This window comes from Fusarium sambucinum, chromosome IV (assembly GCF_050947815.1).
Source record: "Fusarium sambucinum isolate potato_lamoka chromosome IV, whole genome shotgun sequence".
Classification (NCBI taxonomy): Eukaryota; Fungi; Ascomycota; class Sordariomycetes; order Hypocreales; family Nectriaceae; genus Fusarium; species Fusarium sambucinum.
This window is the reverse complement of record NC_139291.1, coordinates 3,452,897-3,474,434: the sequence shown is the minus strand read 5'-3', so window position 1 is coordinate 3,474,434 and position 21,538 is coordinate 3,452,897. Positions and strand designations below refer to the sequence as shown.

General features: G+C 49.2%; 5 protein-coding genes across 5 annotated transcripts; 2 read left to right on the top strand and 3 right to left on the bottom strand.

The window, feature by feature from the left end:
- Window positions 1-231: 231 nt before the first annotated feature.
- On the bottom strand, window positions 232-2,642 carry FSST1_001131 (uncharacterized protein; the record flags this gene model as incomplete). The annotated part of the gene is made up of 6 exons (XM_083225315.1): window positions 232-754; window positions 807-1,169; window positions 1,220-1,554; window positions 1,617-1,926; window positions 1,995-2,425; window positions 2,484-2,642. The coding sequence occupies 6 exons, from the start codon at window positions 2,640-2,642 to the stop codon at window positions 232-234; spliced, it is 2,121 nt and encodes a 706-aa protein (XP_083091313.1).
- Window positions 2,643-3,933: 1,291 nt separating this feature from the next.
- Window positions 3,934-6,158, bottom strand: FSST1_001130 (C2H2-type zinc finger protein; the record flags this gene model as incomplete). Its single annotated transcript, XM_083225304.1, has 2 exons — window positions 3,934-5,623; window positions 5,674-6,158. The coding sequence occupies 2 exons, from the start codon at window positions 6,156-6,158 to the stop codon at window positions 3,934-3,936; spliced, it is 2,175 nt and encodes a 724-aa protein (XP_083091312.1).
- Window positions 6,159-14,098: 7,940 nt separating this feature from the next.
- On the bottom strand, window positions 14,099-15,850 carry FSST1_001129 (DUF2434 domain-containing protein; the record flags this gene model as incomplete). Its single annotated transcript, XM_083225294.1, has 1 exon — window positions 14,099-15,850. One exon carries the CDS (start codon window positions 15,848-15,850, stop codon window positions 14,099-14,101), a length of 1,752 nt encoding a protein of 583 aa, XP_083091311.1.
- A 1,072-nt stretch (window positions 15,851-16,922) lies between these two features.
- On the top strand, window positions 16,923-18,242 carry FSST1_001128 (Golgi transport complex subunit COG5; the record flags this gene model as incomplete). The annotated part of the gene is made up of 1 exon (XM_083225283.1): window positions 16,923-18,242. The coding sequence occupies one exon, from the start codon at window positions 16,923-16,925 to the stop codon at window positions 18,240-18,242; it is 1,320 nt and encodes a 439-aa protein (XP_083091310.1).
- Window positions 18,243-18,594: 352 nt separating this feature from the next.
- On the top strand, window positions 18,595-19,785 carry FSST1_001127 (gelsolin family protein; the record flags this gene model as incomplete). The annotated part of the gene is made up of 1 exon (XM_083225273.1): window positions 18,595-19,785. The coding sequence occupies one exon, from the start codon at window positions 18,595-18,597 to the stop codon at window positions 19,783-19,785; it is 1,191 nt and encodes a 396-aa protein (XP_083091309.1).
- Window positions 19,786-21,538: the final 1,753 nt, after the last annotated feature.

The window sequence follows — 21,538 nt, the reverse complement described above, 5'->3', positions numbered from 1 at the left end:
TCTTATGAAAGAAATCCTTTATCTAACTTAACCAATGCTGAAAAGAAATACCATCTATCTGCTCGCTATATGCGTACATAAACCTAGATGGCAGCAGAAGCGTTGGCCTCCAAGCCTTGGGATACAACAATGAGCTGCCTAAGAATTCTAACCCAAACAACATAAACTGGCCTGCTGAGTCTCTTTTGTTTCAGTTTTTCTGATACCCTCAGATATGTAGACCTAACTGGATTAGGTCCCACTGGGCGTCAAGGCTGAAAGTAGCCCCGTCAAGGCGAATCGATTCTCGTTGCTCTCCGAGGCCTTCTCCGCCACAACAGTATGATCACTGACCTTGATATCCGTCAACTCCGCTACTCCTTCATCCAAACCATGTGGCATGTACTCCTTTGCATATGTTGGTAGAATTATCCCTTTATCCTGGACAACTGATTCTATGGAGTATCGAACCTTCTCTGCTACAGGATATGCTTCGCCCAGTTCTAGCAGTGCGCGGCATGCTTTTATAAAGGTTTCAAGTTGTATGGGGCTTTCTTTGATGGCCAAGAGGACGCGGAAGGCGCACACAGCACTTGCTTGGATGAGCCAATGTTCGTTGCGGAGAGTGTAAAGAGCGCGGAAATGCCAGATAGTCGACATGGCGTTTGTAGCGTGGGCATAGGCCGTAGAACGTGGATCAAAGGGACCAAAGGTCGACTTAGGGATGTTGTCGAAAGGTTTCAGAACGCTGATGGCCACAAGATCCGCACTGAGGCTTTGGAGATGGTCATGTTAGAATAAGTCTTTGTCTTGGTCGGGATACGTACTGTAGAAGTATACCAGCCGGAAGAACAACATTCTCAGCCCTCAGTGGTTCCGGTAGAGAGAACTTCCACTCCATTAGTCGAGAGTATAGTTCGGCCGCCCGTCCAGCATTTAACGATGATGAACCCCCCTGTTCTAAAGGGATGATAAACTCAAGAACTTGTTCCGTAATTTCTGCGAAAGTGCACTCGGCGTCAAAGATTTCGCGCTTTAGAGACCGTTGAGGCGCTACGGACACAGGATAAGGAAACCACCAATACTCAGGGCTCTCCTTTCTGTTCAAAGGCGTCATATCCTGCTGCCACGTCTTCTCTCGTGCGGGCTTGTTGATGACGAAGCGACGACAGATGCCATGCATTGGCTTCCTGGGCCCTGTGTTAGTCGGACTGACTCTCACGATGGGTGTGCGACTCACCAATCCCAGACATAGAATCCCCACTGGATCCAAGATAAAGCATGCGCTTCAGCACGTTGTCTCGAGCCAGCAATAGCTGTGTCTGTTGAACGCTGGATGTCATCAAGCCGAAGCTCCATATAGCGCTGCTGCATAAGACTGTGAAACTCAAGCGCAGTGTCTCCGTCGCCCAATGCACTTTCATACACATACATGAGCGCCATGCCTTGCACAACTGGTAGCAGAGGGCGTGTGTCTTCAAGCTTTAGACACCGTATAGCCTCCTGGGCGAACCCAAGGCCTCTAGTGCTGATATTATCATGTGTGCTGAACGTTGCTGAGTTAGTAGAGTACAACTACAGGTACACGGTCAGTCAAAAAGTCGGACCATGGAATGGAGGTCCAATAGCCTACATACACAACTAACGGCTAAGAGGGCATTGACAAGGAATGGAGAGCAGAAGCGGAGTTCCCCAGGCGCGATGGCGATAGCGGGATCAAGGTTCTTCAGGTCTTCTTCGAAAATGGTTCGGCCAATAATGCGGTTACACAAAGTGTCCCATGTCCAGAATAACAACAACAAGTGGTTCAGCAGCTTATCATCTTGGTGCACGCTTGTCCACCGTGAAAGCGGTAGCGCATATCCTGGGAGATCAACGAACATGTCGTTTGAGACTCTTGGGGCATCTCGCCAGGCCTCCTCAAAGACATGACTAAGGTGGCCGTATCTGAATTCCTAGTATTAGATACTGCGTATATGATTTTGCGTCTACGTAAAATGCTGTCCTTTACTTACGAGGCTGTGAGTCTAGGTTGGCGCATTTGAGAAAAGCTGGCGTAAGTAGCAAACAGACTAGGCGAACTGGCACTTCCAGACGTATCAGTGCTGTTTGAATTATTGGCACTGTCGTTCCGGATTAGAGGATCCATCTGCTGTCTGGATAGCATGGAGGCATTGCTCTGCTCGGCCGCATGCACTCCTTTCATGTCTTCAGTGGCTGTCTTGACGTCGTGTCCTGCACGTATCCTTCGCAGAATCTCATCTGTCTCGTGAGGCTCTCGGGTCTTTAGAGACGAGTACAGGTGCTCATGCTCACTCATGCGTTCCTGGAGTTCTTCATGCTTCCGCTTCAAGGCTGCAGCCTCAACCTCGAAAGGGTGGCTAGCATAGTGGCATTCGCGCCCACCATTGAAACAAGCCGAGCATTTAGGTCTCTGACCATCACACTATAAACCTAGTTAGCAGTGAAAGAGCAGCGGTAATTAGTGGTAACGTATAAGTCACCTTTGCTTTGCGCTGCCTGCAAGTTTGACAGGCGGTCTTGACAGAAGTTCGCTTGGGAATGTCTAGCTTGAATGGAGGAGGCTTAGATTCAAAAGCGCCATCGCGAATTGGACCGGGTAATAAAGGGCGTAGTCGGCTGGAAGCTCCGTTGTCATCCATTTTCTGCTGTTCTGTTTCTGGAGGAAGTGATGAATCTGAGTGGTGCAAAGCAAGGTTGCAGCGCAATCATGAGTTGCTAATGATGCGGCAGATTGAAGTGCCGGAGATAACAGTTGGCATTCCAGGAGCAAATGTGAATGGAAGATCCTGTAAAAGACCCGTCATGGTACTGTTAGACTAGACGGAATTCTGCCTGTATATGATGTATCCACGACGTCACTTTGACCCCCAGGCTTGGAGCTTTATTAAGCGAATATTGTCTGTCAAATTTGAGACTCAACTCCAAAAAATCACTTTATCATTGTACAATTTGTGGGGTATAACTTTCTTTCATCTGTCTATAAGTCTGACGGTACCTAGTCTAAGAAGTATCTAGATAGCATAAACTGACCTGCCAACTTCGCTTCCTCATACACACCCTCAGCACATATCAATCATTATGACGTCCAAGGTATGCAATCATAAGTCAACTTTCATTACAGCCCAGCTTCATGCCTGGGCAATACTATCATAACTATGGAAGGGCATCACCATAAGTTTCAAAACTATGTCTCCTCTTCATCAATCTGTAACTGTAAACAGAGCCACGACTCCATCGTCAAGCCAACTGCCCATGACAAAAAGAGGTCATGAGAATCCTGAGAAACATGTCTAAGCCAATCATCTTGCTAAACGCCAACAGAAACGCTATAGTCATAGGGTATCAAGTTCAAACCCATCCTCCAATCCCGCGCGATAAACGTGTCAGAAAACGTCTTCAAGACCCCCTGACCGGAGGCAGAGCATTCTTGTCCATCCGTTGCAGACTGTGCCCGGTCAAGTGGAGAAATAGGTCGAGGAACCCTTAATGAAAGAAAAAAGGCGAGAGAAACATTGTCATAGGAACCGAATCTACGAAATCAAGTGTTTCGAAACGCCCCATGGGTTACATAAGCAGATATGCTGAAGTGAATGTTGTTTTCGGAAGAGACCTATCAAGCTGGGATATCGTCGAATGCTATCGTTTGTGCTAAAAAGAAAAGGGTCGATTCCAGAGTAGGGAGTTCGTGATGTAGACAAAACAAAGAGATCATGCTCGTGTATCATGTGACAAAGCCATGCCCGTAACGTGCTTCGTTTGCGCTTCCGGGTATAAAATCAAGTCGAACCAGGTTCAAGGAAATGTGTCGTAAAATCGTTAATGTCATTATCGTCTCAAAGCAACCACGTACAATTGAGGCGGCAGATGTTCGGAGGCGATGAGTGCTCCATAAGGAGTTATAGTGCAGTCAGGGAAGAGCGGCATGGCATCTCAGTACGCTTTGGCGGTTGACCCTTCGCTTGTTGCAACGGCAACCAAAGCTTCCAGTCGTCCAAGAGAGCCATTACTTCCTGGCCGACCCTGTTGCTGTTGTTGTTGCTGCTGTGGGTGTTGGACTTGCTGATACTGATGCTGCTGGGTCTGCTGTTGAGCCTGAGGGGCCAACTGTTGTTGTTGTGGATGTTGATAATGATGATGTGAAGGAGGGTTTTCCTTTACAGGAAATCCGCTGAAACCAGTGAAGTTGGGGTGCACCATCCGTTCAACATGCGCCAGTCGGGGGTCCTGCGGCTCCTGTGGCAATCTTCCATCCCTTTGAACAGATGCTGGTCCATGATACCAACCCCGACGTTTGTTTTCTCTAGACGTCGTGATGGAAGGAGCCGACATCGTATGCTGATGAAACGATCGCGGGGCAGATGTAGGCTTAGAACCGTGGTAGACCGAGGGGCGTTCCTCGAAACGGACAATGGGTGGGTTGAGTCGCACATGCTCCGCCTGGGCTTGAACCGCCTTATTCGCTTCGGAAGCCCATGAACCAGCGCTGTCACGAGGGGGGGTATTATGGTTGATGTCCAGGCGATTGAGACCACGCTGAATACTGGCGTCGTACATGTTGAGATTTCGTCTTTCGTCCTGCATCGGTGTCTCGGGGAGATGTGGCTGATAGAGAGCGCGTGCATGAGCTTCCGCGTCAACAATCATTGGCGAAGGTTGTCTCCTGGACGGGGTGGCTGGGCGCGGTGGGAGAGGATCGAAGGATTCAATACCAGGCAGGCGGAAGGACGACTGAGAGTTGGAAGGGTTCGCGATCGGCGGGGGCGGATTCGGACGGACTGAGGACTGATTCACAACGGAGCTTAGCTGACTTGGATTCCCATTGATATTGCGGCTGTCTGGGTGCCAGGTTCGTCGACGCCAATCGCTTTCAGACAACGACTCTCTGCGTGGCCATTGAGAGGTTGCGGAAGTTGGGGATGAAGGGATGCCATTACTGGTTGGCGGAGGAGCACCCACATTCAAAGCGTTGGCAGGACCAGAATTGGATCCAAACATCATCGGTCTACCTCCTGGTGCACCGGGGGATTGGAACGGATTGTTTCCTGAGGGAACACTCAAACGACGGCCAGGCGTACGAGAGCCTGTTGTGTACATGCTGTGAGATCGTGAGTGCGATGTTGCCGGAGAAGAAACGCCAGGTCCCCATCGAGGGCTACTCTGCCCAGTCGAGAACGTCGAGGAAGTGGGAGTTCCGTATTCACTTGGAGAAACAGGTCGATATTGGGGCAAGCCGCCGTCCATAGAACCTCGGTAAGACTCGAATGATAGCCGTGACCGAGGATCGGCCATAACCAAAGGCGGCGGTCGTCGCCTAGAATCTTGGACGCTGTAAGTAGAGCCAACCGAGCTCACACTAGTAATACTCGATGTTGATAATGATTTGGAATGCCCTCGTTGGGGACCGCCAGCGCTACCGCCTGTTGATGCTCTTGCTCGGTTACCAGCTTGTCTTACTCGATCGGGACGCATTTGCCGTTGAAACCGAGATCCTGTTGCAGCCAGTGAATCCATAGGAATATTCTCGTTGACATGGACCGTTTGTGCATGCTGTCTTAAATTGTCGAGTCTCGAAAAACGTCGTGAGCAGTGGCATTGGAATGGACGTTCGCCAGTATGCTTTCTGTAGTTATCGGTTAGAGTCACTCCTTATAAGTCCGAACCTTTACAAACCTGATATGTCTGGCTAAATGCTCACTACGTGTAAAGCTCAAATTGCATGGAGGGTAGTCAGTGCAGTAGAAGCGTTGTGATTTCTTCTTCTTGCTGGAGCGGGGTCCATCGGCTCCGATACTTTCGTCGTCAGACCCAGCGCCGTCGTCGATCGTACCAGTCTCTCCATCGGAATCGTCCATATCTACATCTCCTGAGTCGCCTGATTTATTCGAATGCCGTGAATCGTGACGCTGGGGCATCTTCGGTTTGAGTGGCTGTTCGGGTACCTGAATCCCCTGTGGAAACGGACTCGAGGGAAGGGGTTTCTGGCTAGCCATATTAAATGTCGCCCTCGTCGGGGTTGAACCCTCGTCTGTAGTTCTCGATGGGTGTGGTTGAGGAGCTGTACTGGGTCGGGATGTTGAGGACGCCGGGCCCATGACGTCTTCTCTTGAAACAGTCATCGCCAGTGGTGAGTTCACTGGTCGAAAAGCGGCCGCCATTGCGACAAAGTAGAGATCAGTATTAGATGCAATACTACTGACAGTTTTAACGTTGCGCAGGATGACTTTGCGGAAGTAGGCAAGAAAGATGCCCGCGGGAGTGCGATGTCTTGATCGCACAAGTACGACAATAAGTCGGTCGGGTAATCGTTGTCCACGTATGTATAATGCTCTCGTAACTGCGTTAATTTCACTCGTATGCGCCAATAGTCTTTCTGACAACGTGAATCGGAAGACAATCGAGAGAACTCCTCAGCGGGCGGCGCGGTTCGGGTTGTGATGACCAGGCGCAGGGAATCCCGAGAGGACAAAGGCACGCCTTCCGAGATTTGGGGGAGATGGAGATAAGAAGTAATATTCCGGGAGGGTCAAGCGTAACAAGACAAGCACACACGACGAAACAGGTCAGGGTTCAAGGCTGATCCCAGCAGGGCGAAGGGATAGAGATATGTAAGGGGTCAAGAGGAGAGACAACACTATGTAATAATGTAGAAAGAGGGAGCGTGTGTGAGAGTTGTAAGAGAATGAGCGGAGATGTTTTCAGACTCTCCTACAGTACACTACCACCCACGACGTGCTAAGGTCCACCTCAGAGCGTGCGAAATGCCGGCGGGGGGAGGCGTGCGTAGTGGTGATGCAAGCGAGCCAAGGCCAGGGCCTAGATCCATCAAGCGACACGGACCAGAGTAAGGTGAATTGATATTTTCTGGGTGACAGCTGTGAAAGTGATACAGCCCGTTAGACCCTGTCGACAAAGGTTATGTATCTTCAGCACGTTTGATAGTCTCAGCTTAAATTCGACAACAAGTGCCCAAAAAGCAAATGTATGTTGAAACTGTATCTGCTGCAACTAAACGGTAGTGACAACATAAAGCCTGCCGTACGTGACGCAGAAGAAAAGAAAAAGAAAAAGGTTGACAGTTACAACTGGCGAGTCGAGACGAGACAGGGGCACAGAGAGAAAAAGTGGCAGGGCCGCAGGGGCAAGCGTGGCGATGATGTATGTGTTTATGGTTGCTTTCCCACCCCAAATCGATTGTCCCTGTGGAGTCCGGATCCGGGAAGGATGCATGGAGACATGGATCGAGTCGCCCAACTCTCTTGTTTCCCTTACACTAGGACAGAGTCTTTGTTAGTCGCGTTGCCCGACCAATCAGTCCAGGTGCTAGCCACCTCACACAGTTGTCCTTGCTCTTGTCATGCTCATCGACCCAGATCACCGCAGGTGGGAAGACCGACAAGAACCTAATTCTCTAGGGCTCCCGCTGGCTGTAAATCGAGCCTGGCAACTGGGTGCCATCACTCTTGAGTTTCGCTGGGCGCGGAGCTCTAGGCTCGGTTCACACGGCGCCAACAGCCATCTGCGTCTCCGCTTTGCCAGTTTGCGACTGATTACAGCTCGACCTGTCTTGTGGGAAACCCTGACAAGCAGGCAGGGCACTGCCAGCTTTGGTGGGGAGAGTGTAGCAGGATGAGTCGATGCTTGTCACGGGTAGAGGTCTCCGTATTTTGAGCGGTGACTGTTAGGGACAATAACCAAGACATAAGATGGGTGTGGGTGTGGGTAGAATTGCAGCAAGTAAGAACAACTTGAGTGCCTGTCGTACCCAGGCGCGCGGGTCCAATGTCCAGCAGTGGCATCAACCAGCCTGTCCAGACTGATTGGAGTCATACAACACCCTGCTGAATAATTCTACTGTACTATGTATTTGAGGGCGCACAGAATAACAACTCATGCCAGTCAGAGACGTCAGGTACAGGTCACCTGCACTGCTGAGCAGGGGGCGGGCCAGGTACATAGCGCCAGCATTTATGTACCTGATATTATGACCCATGCTAGGTACAACCCTGCAAGCGTTGCAGCTCGATCAACCAACAAGCTGCAAGCTAGTGGTGAAGCAAGCTGACGGTTGACCAGCCTGACCGAGAGCGACATGAACTTGAGGGTAACCAGCCTTTTGGTGCGTTTTTTTTTAGATGACCGCCAAGACACAATGCATTGAAAATGTTCTTTCCGTTATGGTGTCTCACTGTACATCGTGTCGTCAAGTCTGTGGGGAAATAACCTGTTGGTCAAGGCCTACAGACAGATTGTTCAGGCCTTGAATCAGGTTTCACCAACCGAATTAGGGCCAGCATACATACATGCGAGGGGTTGGTTTCTCAGCCATGAGTGGGGCCTGAGCCATGTTGCGAGGGTTGTATGTAATATGTAGGCGGCGCTTTAATAGTTTGACTCACTAAAGACCCCCAATCTGCTGTTGTGTTATGGTAAAAATAAACCTCGCGCCAGCTGCATGGTGAACCAAAAATCTGTGTTTGACTCGAAGCGAAGCCGTTCCTGGCCGACCGGCCGCAAGGGGCCGTGAAGGGGCCTTGGCGCTCAGATCGCAAGTTCCCTTATCTTGTTTCTTCATACTATGTAAAGAGTACTTTGTCAATCTTTTTCCTGGTTGCCATGGACACGCATACGCCAAATCGTCTGTTTCATGTTGAATCCAATACGTTGCTGATACAGAGTAAGAGTAGTTCGACCCGGAAGAAGACGAGTTGGTTGCCAGCCGGTGCCCTGTACAAGTCATCTCGATGGATGACCAGACCATACAATTGATTCGACAACCCCTCACAGCATTATTTGCTTTGGCTCGACTGATAGGTTGAAAGACATAATGGTGCCTGGATCCCGCAGGCCGGTGGGCTTGAGATTCAGGTCGACAATAAACGTAGTGCGGAGAAATAAGGTATGGAAGCAGAATGCAACCCTTTCCTATACTTCTGTCGCTAAAAGCAACAATACCAATATGTCTCTGCTACATTATTATTCGCCTCAGATGTTGCGGTCTGAAACCGAACAAAGACTCGAGATGGAATTACCTTAATAGGTCCAGAGGTCAAAAACTCAAGGCGTGTAATCAATATTCGAGACCCAGCGCCCTGGCGCCGTTGTGCGCAACTAATGACGCAAAATCTTGCGAAAATGCCGATGTATCGTGGGTGATAAGTAACGGTCGTGGTGAAAGGCTCTGTTAGTTCGTAACATGAGGCTGACAATCGATTCCGGAGGTGCCGTACATAAATCAGGCCCAACTTCATTCTGACTTTGTATGACGCACCAGTAGAGGTTCTGTGTAGTGCTCTGTTCCTCCAGTTGCTGCGACGTTCTCAAGCTCAAAGCTCATCCATAACTGTGCATGTATCAAATGTTCTTCATACAGGTCGAATGATACCTATAGACTACAATTCAAATGCGTGCAAAATGTTTGCTTGTTGTGGTCGCTTGTATTTCACGGCGGTGTGCCTTTGTAGTTGAGGTGAACTAAAGTGGATCGTGATCAAAACCAGGCACTCTCAACCTAGACCAAACTCTAGAGGACAACTGGAGCCCTTCGTACTCTCCAGGGGGATTGGCGTATGCAGTATCGCAAAAGATGAATAATGGCATCAAGGTTGTACCTTGCCTGTACAGTATCGCCATGCCGAGACCAGGCATCAAAATCTCGAATATGCCAGCCAGGGCTCATGCCCCATCCGTCCGTCCACGTTGAAAGAGGCGTGCAGCGTGTGGGGAGAGCAACATAGGTCGCGTTTACGTTTCTGCAAGCTTTAGGTGGACGTTGTTGAGCTTGCAGCTTGGTAGGAATGCATTTTTGCTTCGGGGTTCACAAGCTGCCCACATGATGTGTAAGAGGAAAGGTTCTAGTCGTTGACGAGAATCATAATCTGCAATGTAGTGAGCACAATACACACATATAGAGAGAGGTTATTGCATTCGGTACGCACTTCTGATAATGCCGCCACAATTTGCCCATTCATACACATGGCGATGCTATCACCAGATATCTCTTCCATGAGCAGCCTGTGACGATTCCATGACATTGGAAAGATCGGAGGCGGCCGATTGAAATTGACTTTTGGTGTCTTCCTAGAGAAGCTTTCTAGAGTTTATGGTGGCTGGTTGATGTGTACCTTACCACAGCTCCCATACCGAATAACTCATTAAAGAGTCTTGTCCCTGAAAGAGACTTCCCTAACCCAGTGTTAGTTAGGCATGTTTTTTTTTCTTTCCTGGGCGGTCGTTCCGTTCTGTTGTTCGTTTCTTTCGAAACGGTGGTGCTTGGTGAGCTGTCAATCTTGGACGAGACTAATGCTGCTGCTGCTGCAATGATGGAGCCACTAAAGCGGTGCCTCCACTTCTTCCTCAAGTAAGGTAAGTGCTAATCTACCCCTCCTACCCACGCACCGTCCCAGGCGTCCCAGCGTCAAGTCCGTCCGTTCTGAACCCCTCCACCATGTACGGCAACTACCTACCCCACCCCCTCTGTCCATGCACGTCCCCCCTCCTTCCCGTCATCAAAGCGTCCTGTGACCCTGTATCGATAAGAAATCCCTAAGAAAGTGGGATGCAACTGTCCAGAAAAAGATGAACACTTGAGACACTTCTTTCAGTATAGCGAGGATAAAATAGACCATTATTCTTCACATTCTACCACAAGATTTGTCGTCTTTTTTTTTTCCCACGCCTCCTTGATTATCTTGCTTCTTTTCCTGCAACCCACTGACTTGCATGATTCAGGGTTCCCCTTGATATCGACACCTCCGATGATCTTTGTTCTTGATGCTTTCGATTGGCCTAAACGATACAAACCTGTAACGCTATTGTTAATGCATATCACATGGGTTTTTTGTCGTGTTCGCCAGATATAATCCGTAGACATACATGCCTAATCATCACAAATAAGGATCTCGAATATACTGTTCACGATGCCAGGCAATAATCCACCAAGTCACGAAAGATTATACCCGTCCTACGTTTCTACTGGCAACCGGATTGTTAGTGGCAATCCCATCAATTGGCGGCAATGGCTAGACTTCCGGCCTCTTTCTCCTCGTTTTCATCAGCCGCCATATCATAGCATGACTGCTCTCTTGATTTTCAGGCACCTTTCAAGTTTGATGGGGCAACTCACGCATTTCGTCAAGCCTCCGTTCCGTCTATCCTCCAGCCCAACACCGTTCCCTTCTCAGACACTTCAGGGATCACGACAGAGTAGATGCTAGAATTGACCTGCATACGCTAAAACATCGCAACCAGCCGCCTCTAAAGCAGCCGCCGTTTGCGCCTTATCATTATGACAGCTCCACTTGGCGCCTGTGATCAACATCGAGGGTCTTTTCTTCAACTCTCCCTGATCATGGAACTAAGGGTGTGGCTGGCTTAGTTAGCAGTGCTAACTTAACACTGGCTAGTGGGTAGCAGAAAAATAGCCTCCTAAGTCTCGGGGGTTGAAAAATAAGTAGTCTAAGAATCTTATTCTAAGGAATATAAAGTGACCTACTAATTTTGTCTCTTACGCTTCTAGCGGTCAATTTTTCTGATACCCTGAGGACTGGGTCTCCAAATGCACTGGCATTCGATTCCTATTTCCAGGTACGATTTGTGGTAAGAAATCCGAATATCATCCCGAAATAGCTCTGGCACATATAGATTGGTCCGAAGCATCTGTCCGCTGGAATGAAGAGCCGCAGATTAACTTACCGCCTTTTGGTTGTTTCCAGTCTGTTGGTTGCTGGGAAACAGTCTCTTTTCAACACTTGTCAGACTGCTCCCTTGCCGGAAGAAACACCATGAATCTTTTGAACGAGATATTGAATGATTCCCTCAACATGTGCGGTACCTTAATCGTTCCTGAACTACTGTCTGAGCCCTCGTCCTAGCCTTTGGCCCGCTCTTCAGTCATGCCACCAAATGCAAGGCACGGCGCAGGTTGACGACAGAGTTATCCACCAGAGTAACATGGCCCCTCAAGGATGCCACACTCCACCCTGGGCCTAACCTGCATGTGCTTGCTCGTACTCTCAGTACACCAACTGAATGTCAACGACAACCGATGACTCTTCTTTGGGAGATTCTTGTTATGAGCCCCGCGCCCGCCCATTCCGACCTGGCCCATGTGACAACTCCATAGGCAGTAGAATATCACTCAAGGGTCGGTAGACTACGGTACATAGTACGTGGGCTGCCGGTGAAGCAAGGGATCCCAATTTGACTAATTCGACCACAAATTCTATCTGCACCCGTTGATGTTCAGTACATACGTCGCCCCCCGGTTGAGTTGGCTACCTACGAAGTTATTAGAGCCGCCATTTCCCCAACCTCCCAGTTCACCATCTGACGTGCTCTGGAATCTAATGGGTTTCCAATTGTCTCATCGGACACGAGAGACTAACAATTTCATGTTGTCTTTGTTCCAAGCCACATGCTAGTGGCCATGCACTATTGCCCGATAGAGATCATCTGTTCATTACCTGTCTTGTCCTGAACCTGTCTCATCTTGCTTTTGACCTATCTAGTTCGGGCCTTTATTTCTACACCGCTCTTTTATACTCAAACCCAAATTCCCATAATAACCTTTATAGCACTTATTTTGGTGGATACTCCTGTGTCTCTTTTTGGAGCCTCAGCCTCGCTATTTACAACAATTGACGTTTGGAGTTGGCTCTCGGGTCAGATCAAGCGATCGTGAAGCTGAGCTTGGATCTGGATGGATGCGACTACTAAGCTAACTGTACTGGGTTGGGACTGGGTTGGACTTTCTTTTTGAGTCGGGTTCAGGACCCGACGTGATCCCAACGCAACACGAGCTACAGAGTAGATGTACTGTTACGTATCATGGCTGCATGGCCTTCCCTGCAGGTATCCTCATTTGCGTGCGCAAACGCATGGACGTATGCACGTCAAAAGTCTCATGATTTGATTCGCGATTTTTCTGTGCAACACTTGAAGCTTATCCATATCACCAAGTCTACCTGTTGTACAAAAGTGAAGCCCAAATCTGACAGTCCTTATTTCTTACCATCTTTCGCCGTCCCGCCACGACATTTACATCCGACCCCATCCCTCGGTTCCATTCCGTATTTCCGTGCCGATGTGCTGACTGACTGTCTTGGAGTTGACACGCCATTCGGGAGTTTAGCAGTTCGCAACATCGTAAAATCCTGTTATCCTTTTTTCATACCTTTGCAGAGGTGATAACCCTAATTCGTCTGGCGTTCAGGCCCAAGTTAGCGATGGGCTTTCGACCCAACTTCTACAGTTTCTCTTGTCCAGACCTGTTTCTGAGGCTCCGCGATCAATGCCAAGTAGCTTATCGCCTTCAGCTAAAGAACAGATCCCCCGCATGTGATTATCCTGCAGACTAAGCAAGCACCGGTCCAGATGTAGTAAGAACTGACATCATGATGGTTCTAGTGTCGATCTCAAGGGTCCTTGACGATCATACTCACGATACTTCGTGTCAACGACCGGCTGCCTCACTGTGGCAGTCTTTCTGCTCCACGTTACAATTAGAGAGGTATCAGTGTAGCTTAATGGCACATAAACTGTTGGTTCTTAAATGTACTTTAATTTTTGGTCACAGCATGTGTGTGTAACTGTAGCAGCTATGGCATCTATAGGGTAGCCCTTTTTTTCGCCATGTCTCTGGTGACCATGTCTTCTTACCTGAATATGAATGAATTCATATAACATTTCTCTTGTTTGATAACATAGTTGAATATGGCCCTGCTCCCTTTGCTCTAAGCACATCAACAGCCCAAATCAAAATAGCCGTCTGTTGAAAATTAACCACTTTTTGCAGATAGGATTTCTAGGTGACATAATCGATAGTTCAGTGACAGACAAAATGGCGAGAAGAAGGAGTAACTGGATATCATTGACAACGTATTGATTTTCATACAACTTCATAGCTAGGCATCAATAAAGTTTAATGCGACCGACGATGGTAACACCGCATCAATAAACACCACACTGCAAAACTAACAGCCTATTTATGCATACAAATGTCGACGCCTGTTGCGTAATTGCCAACGTTAACTGATTGTGATTCTAGGCTTTATTATATGGGAAGGTCGGGGCTAGTAGACGTTTGAGACATGGTCCTCTAGACGTCCAGCATGCTTTTAACTTGCTGTGGAGGAGCTGTGATGGAGTTGGTAGTCTCGGTGCTGTTGCTGCGACCGGTGGATCCGGGTCGCCCAGGAGCTCGGCCTCTACCCAGGCCATCGGTATAAGGAGGAGGCGCGGGACCATCGAGGCCAAGTTGGGCTTCACGACGGGCGCGCTCCTCGGCGAGGTTGTTAGGAAAGAGGATACTGGCGGCAGCTTGCATGTTACGCTCATGTCGACGACGATCGTTCTTACCGGTGTAGGGTTGGGCGTATGACGCCCGTGATGCATTGGAGGAGATGGACGCAGCACCGGCACGATCCACTCGAGGGTTGTTGGCAGCGTCCAGAGGGCGATGCATGTGACCCATCTCATAACCGTCGTCGTTTCTGGCAGAAGCCAAGGCTTCTTCTCGCAGGTCTCGCTCCGCATCACCCTCGATACGTCGGCCGGTGGCGCGACCGCCACCAATCTCGTGGACGTTACGGGTGAGCTTATCCTTGAAGGTGAGCAGATGGTCGCCCCTAACACGTTTCCACCAGGCAGGCTTATTGACAAGTCCGAGCTCACGGTCGAGCATCTCGCCGCGCTCACGTCTTAGTCGGACAAGCTCCTTATCTTCGTTAGGCGTCAAAAGGCCATAGAAGTACTGGATAAATAGGATCAGGAGGGCTGGTAGGAAGCCCCAGCAATAAATCACAGGAATGTTTCCATTGTACTTGACAATGGAATACTTGAACTCCCATGAAATGAAGCCCTGATATGCGATAGTTGCTGCTGACAAGGGCAGAATAAGCCAGAAACGGAAGGGCACATATCGAAGGGAGCCCACAGCTCGATTGAAGACACCGCGGTGGCGAGGCTTGTAGTGCTTAATCGAATGATAAAGGGAGAAGACAATAGTGAGCCATGCGACAACAAGACAGAAAGCACCAGCCTTGAACCGGGTGTTTGTTGCTCCTGGGATTGCCTTTGCCAATGTCTGTTCCTCCGAGTGTTGAAGCTGAGTGAACTTCCAACTGCGAGGAACAACCATGAAGAAGTTCAACCAAAGCCAGAGATAGAACCACAGGGGCAACCAAAATTCGACCTTGGCACGGCGATCATCATCTTTCACGATGAATGGATCGGGATCGACGAATTTCCTTTCTTGCCAGGAGCCCCAATGACGAACAGCCTCCCATGTCAGGGCGACAGTACCTATACATAGAAGATACCAGAAGAAGACGTTGACGGTTATGGGTAATTCCTGGAGGTAATAACGATCGATGTCAACACCAACGAAGAGACTGATGAGAGCAGCAGCAGCAGTGAAAAGCGCCCAGTACCATTGCCACCGACGACCAACAGGATAAAACCGGGAATCGCGAGGAGTGTACATTTTTCCATGCTTGGCCAGGACAGTCAGATTCAGGACGAGAGCGATTCCAAAAGCAACGGCAAAGCCAATGCCTACGAAGCCACGGGTTTTGATATTTTCGATTGCGGTATAGCACTTGGTAGCATTGGTCCATGAGCCGTTCGGGAAGACATAGGCCGGAGTGTAAGGATCAAAAGCCAGGTAACACTTGGAGCCATTGGAGACAGTCTCGTTGCTGTAGTATGTGTAGTTGAAATGTTTGAGGGTGGTGAGATTGAAGGGGACGTTGGAGATGATGGTCTCGCTGGTGTTGCCTTTTGATCCAGCTGGCCAGTCCTTCACGGCGCGGGCCGAGATATGAGCGAAGGCGTCGCGAAGACCGTCCATGGTGGGCGTTGGTTGTTTTTGATCGAGGCGAATGCGAATGGGTTATTGATGTTGTTTATATTTGCGCCAACTGTGATCCCGGCCGTATCGGATGCGGGGGCAAAGACCACAAGCGGAAGACTCGGGATGATCTTCAGATTATGCCGTATCGTGTAGATGTTGCAATAGAATCGCGTCTGTAAGAATGCCGTGGTGTTTGTCAGTTAAGATGAAAGAGGCGATTCAACAGAACGCATCAGGACATGACTCAAATCGACGAAGATCTCAACTAAAAGAAAAAAGAGATAAGACAACGTCGAGATGAAGAAAGAAAGAAGAAAGCAAAAAGAAAAGTAAAGTAGGAGGGAAGAGGTTGAGAAAAACAAATGCCTGTCTGTCGCTGGATGGCAATGGCTGGCTGGATCGACGGGTGCCGGGCATGCCGTTGCGATGGAGAAAAGACTTGAATGAGTGGATGGCAGTCATCTATTTTCTGGGTACGTATTTCCGTGTGTGGAGGTGGGGACGGTCCGTTTTGGTTGTTGAAATTCTCTCATACTGGACACATGGAAGGGAAGTATGTGAAATTGGAAATGAAAAAAGGTTTCCAAGTTGGCCGTTACTACAATTAATCCAAGGATCGCAAGTAATTAAACGCAGCATGTATAAATAACATCTGCAGCTTCATCATATATACCGTTGTCTGATGTTCGGTGCTCACAGCATCCACCCACTCTCAATATCCATGCACCTGTGATGACCTCACTGTAACAAGCTCTTTCACTCCACTTGATTGGTTGCTATGACAAGCCTTGTCAATTTTCCCACTTCCTAATCCTCGCCCCACGATCCTGAATTGCTCCGCAGCTCCGCCAGAGCCGCCATGTCAAAGAGCTTGCGTTCCATGCGTCGACAGTCAGCAATCAGGTGAGGAGGGTACGTACCAGCGGGAGAGCGATGCCCGAAAAGGCCAACAAGCTTCCAGAACATCCACCAGGGACCAATTGACAAGTTTAAGCCTGGCCTTTAACGGTTGTAACCTCGAATTGATCATCAAGACAGCCCAATTGTCTTGCACACACCGTCTTCGATCATGGCAGCCGACACAACAGCTGACGAAGAACCATCCTATATTGACTACGAAACCTTTCTCGACCCTGATTTCTCCCCCGCGTCTTTCGCGAATACACTCGTCGTCTCAACCAACAATCCCAACGATACACCCCTCGACCTCTCCACCCCCCTATCCCGTGTTCTATTCGATGCTCAAGAAATTGACTCACATATCGATGTTCTGACAACTCGCTCCGCCGTTCCGCTTCTCGATTATACCCAACAACAGACCCAAGCGTCAAAAAATATCGTGGGGGAGCTAGATGGTCAGATTCAGAGCTTAAATGACAGCTATCGCCAGCTCGAGAAGGAGGTGATTGACAAGCATGCTGAGGCGGACGAGGTTCGGCTTGTAGCTATACGGTTATGGGAGACTCTGAAGCTCGGCCGCTCGGTCGGACGTTGCTTGCAGCTCGGTCGACAGCTTGAAGTCCAGCACCTGGAGCTCGATAGCGGCTCTGGGAAGGAGGATCACCGGGCCCTTGTTCGATGCGCGTATACAATCTTGTCACTGAAAGAGATCCTTGATCGCAAAGGCCCAGGCGAAGAAGGCTTCGGGCTGAACCGCGTGGACGCCGTCAAGAGTCTACAAGATACAGTGATAACCCCCATTGACCGATCGGTACGCGAGCAGGCAGAGCGCATCATTCGCGAGTTTTCAATTCAGCAGACCTCGACTTTTGCTCAGGTCGAAGAGATCAAGGCCCGTACCGCATCTGCTATAACCACGCTTTATCTGCTGTCACCAACTCTCGGTTTGAAAGCTGATAAATGGGTTCCACGGCTACTACTCCAATCTCTGGAGACATATATTCGAGCGGCCCTGCAGGCGAGCATTACAGCCTTGTCCCGGTCTTTGGGCCAGTTGCCGACGCTGGACAAGGCATTGTCTGACGTTATGTCCAGGTGTCAAAATGTAGTCTCACTTGAGGCTGTCCTCGAGATAACAAAACCGCCAGCCCATCCCCTCCTTTCCGCCTCAAACCAGCCGAGCCAATCAAGCTTGCTTCATTTTGTTCTCGCTTATCTCGAGACGGCAAGTCTTGCCTCGTTCTTTTGGAGGACCATGGCAAGTAGCCTTGCAACACGTGTGCAAGATATCATGAACCGTGGAGGCGTCGTGGCTAGAACCCTACGAACGAACAAGAATACGGTTGGAGATGCAATCCGCCAGGCTGTTGTCAAGGGGTCCCAGTTACACGGCGCATTGACAGGATCCAAGGGAAGGACAAAGGCAGAGGCGAATTGGGATAGGGAGGTGGCTGTTATGGTGGGAAGCGTCGTGAATAATCTTCGATAGATACTAATTAACAATGACCTGTGATGTGACGGTCCAGTTGGATCCCTAGTTCTTTGACTATTTGATCTACCACGGCCTTTTGATGTACAGAATCAGACCTCATGCTTGTTCTAATAATAAACGGTCGTTGTCGAACGAAGCTCGCCTCACGGATCAGTCATCACTGCCAAGCAAGATCCAATCAGAACACATTCTCTCCCCGCATTGAGTAATCTCACATAAAAGAGGTCCGTATCAGTCAAGAGCTGTCGCATTCCTTGTTTCAGATAATTTCAAGCTTCTATCAATAAACAAAACCTCGCCGTGAGCCATATATTTCCTCACTCTTAATTGTACAACAGGCGTGTTCAAAATGGCGCCAAACCAAGGCCTCGTTCATCCCAAGGAATACGACATCAAGGACAGCAATGTGGAGCTGATTGGAACCGATATCGACCATCAGGTAAAATACAATTCCGCACTTACCGAACCGGCGTGGAATGATGGGCGAGTTGGCATCGAGCCTGGGCTGTTTGTCTGGCGCATTGAGCAGTTCGAGGTCGTTCCTTGGCCAAAGGAAAAGTACGGCCAGTTTTACGACGGGGACAGCTTTATTGTCCTCTTTTCAGAGCTTATCGGAAGCAACAATGGCGCAGAGAAGCTTGTTCATGACATCTTCTTCTGGCTGGGCCAGCATACCTCACAGGACGAGGCGGGAACAGCAGCCTACAAAACGGTTGAATTGGACGAGTTTCTCAATGGTACGGCAACTCAACATCGAGAGATTCAGGAATCTCCATCAGATGATTTCCTAGCGCTGTTCCCACGCATATCCATTCGCTCTGGCGGAGTGCGTTCTGGGTTCCGACACGTGGAGGAGGAAGAGGAGCCACTGGAGACACATACCTTGCTGCGTGTGTTTAAGAACCCCGCTGCTGGTGTCAATGGTGTCGTGGTTCACGAAGTCAAGCCTGTCTGGACAAGCCTCGACGACACGGATGTGTTTATCCTGGATGTCGGCAACAAGATCTGGGTCTGGCAAGGAAAGGACTGTAGCCCCATGGAAAAGGCAAAGGCCGCTCAGATCGTCCACGACATGACCGTCGCAAAACATTCCGAAGTGGAAGTCATTTCGCAGACCGAGTCCCGCTCACGAAGGATTGTTGATCTCCTCGGTGGAGACGACGAGACGCCGCGCGATGGATTCCACTGTCGAAAGCCCTTCAGCCCTCGTCACGTCGAGCAGGTATCCAAGAAGCTCTTTAGGCTTAGTGACGCTTCTGGCCAGCTCTCATTTGGTCTCGTTAAGGAATCTGAGCGTATATCGCATGGCGATTTCGAGAGCAACGATATTTTCTTGCTGGATGATGGTGGAAAGGCGATTTGGGTGTGGCAGGGAAGCGGATCGAGCGCTGCGGAAAAGAAGAGTTGGTTCAAGGTTGCTCAGGCGTATGTGAAGCATCTGTCAGCTGAGAGCGGTCGTGGTGACGCGTATCTCACGCCTGTAGCTAAGGTTGTTGAGGGTGGCGAGGGTCGGGCTTTTGCAAGGGCTCTTGCAGCCTGAGGTGGTGCTCCTGATTGAGTTTCGAAATAAGGTCGGCTAAGATATGACCTGTTGGCCAAGCTTTGAAGATACCTCATAGACTGGCTGTTACTAAATGAGGCGTGTAAACGATGGTCAAGTCAAATATGTTGGGGTTACCATGAAGAACAGTATGTAGTGCACTGTAGGGTTGCCTAAAAAAAAGTTGGATTTCCCTACGCCATGATATTTGAGAAAAGTAAAGCTGTTTCTGCCCAACAGCTAGCTCGCTGGATAGTTCAACCATGGTGTCTCACGGTTGCATCTTGAAGACTAACGAGGAAGTTCAAATATGCCTGGTGGGGCCAAGGATTGCCCTAGACCCGAAGACTGCAAGATGCGAATGGGAGAGTGGCATCTGAGCAATCAGAAGTGACTTTTCGTATCCTTGCTTGCTTATCTTGATCTTACCTGGTCGGTAGGAGGAGCGTTTATGAAATGCTACGGTTACTATTGTTACAATAAAGCTGTGGGTTTTGTTTATTTAACCCTTGTCAGCTACCTGCCTAGGTACCCAGATACACAATAAGCGGCAGTCTTTTCTTTTGTACAAAGAAGAAAATCGGTCATAGTGCTTCCTGATAGTGTGACTGAATTCCATCCATAAGCATGCGACTTGAAACCCAAACAAAGGATCGACAATGTGAGATAGGGAGTAACGGTTTAATAGGAGCTGCCTACTGAGGTATCAATCAAGTGTCAGAGGGTCAAAGTATTGCTCCATCTATCGTCTATAAGGTCATTCAACTGTTTGTGCTCTTGCTAATATTAATCGAAAAAGGTGTTGGACAATGTTGTGTCGGCGAATGTTACCAACTACCTACCTACTATCTACCTAGGTACCCAGGTAGTCTAGCTAGTTAGTACTAATTGTACTGTTATTGGTAGCTAGTCTCCTCATGGCGATGACGAGCTGGCATTCGTACCCCTGGTCTGCCACGTCCGCCGTGATTGCCCCGTCCCGTTCCTTGGCGTGCATGCGGGAGCATTAACCGATGCTGAGTCGAAGGAGAGAAATTGACCCCTGCCCGCCCTGCCGTACAATGCAACGGCTAGCTTGTACATTACCTCCTTGTAGCGTAAACTCTATCACTTAAAGGCGAGCGAAAAACTTGGATAAAACATTTAACCAAAAGCCACACTACGGTTGGGTTCCAGATTAGGTTTTAGTTGGAGCGGGACATAACTCGTTAACGTTTGATGCTGTGAATGGAGCAAATGCCATGGAGATTAGGTATCGACCATTGAATATGCGCGTTGCTGAATGGCATATGATTTGCGATACCAGCGGAGATAAATAGTCTTGGCAGTCTTACCTACCAACCTCTACCAGTCCGCAAGATAAGACTGCTGAAACCCATGTGTATTATCCGTTGTCGCTGAGTGGATGATTGCATTCTCTGCGTGACCACGACACGAGGAACTTTTTTGAGCAATGCGGTGTGATAGCGTAGATGCTAAAGATTCAACGCAATGTGTATAGCAAATAAGTGAAAATTAGGCGAGCGCCTAGCAAAACCCTTGGCGCTCAAAAAACTTGCTGCTTTGCAACACTTTGCGTCGGTTAGATAGGCGCTTGTGTAATCGGGTCGTCGGCTTGTGGGAGATGCAACCGATGCCAAGAATCCTGTAGTCGTTGCTTTTCCAGGGGACTAACGATTATACGCCACTGACATAGGGCCACGGATGCATTGCGTAAGTACCAAGTCAGGTCATGTTAGTAGTTTGCTAAGGG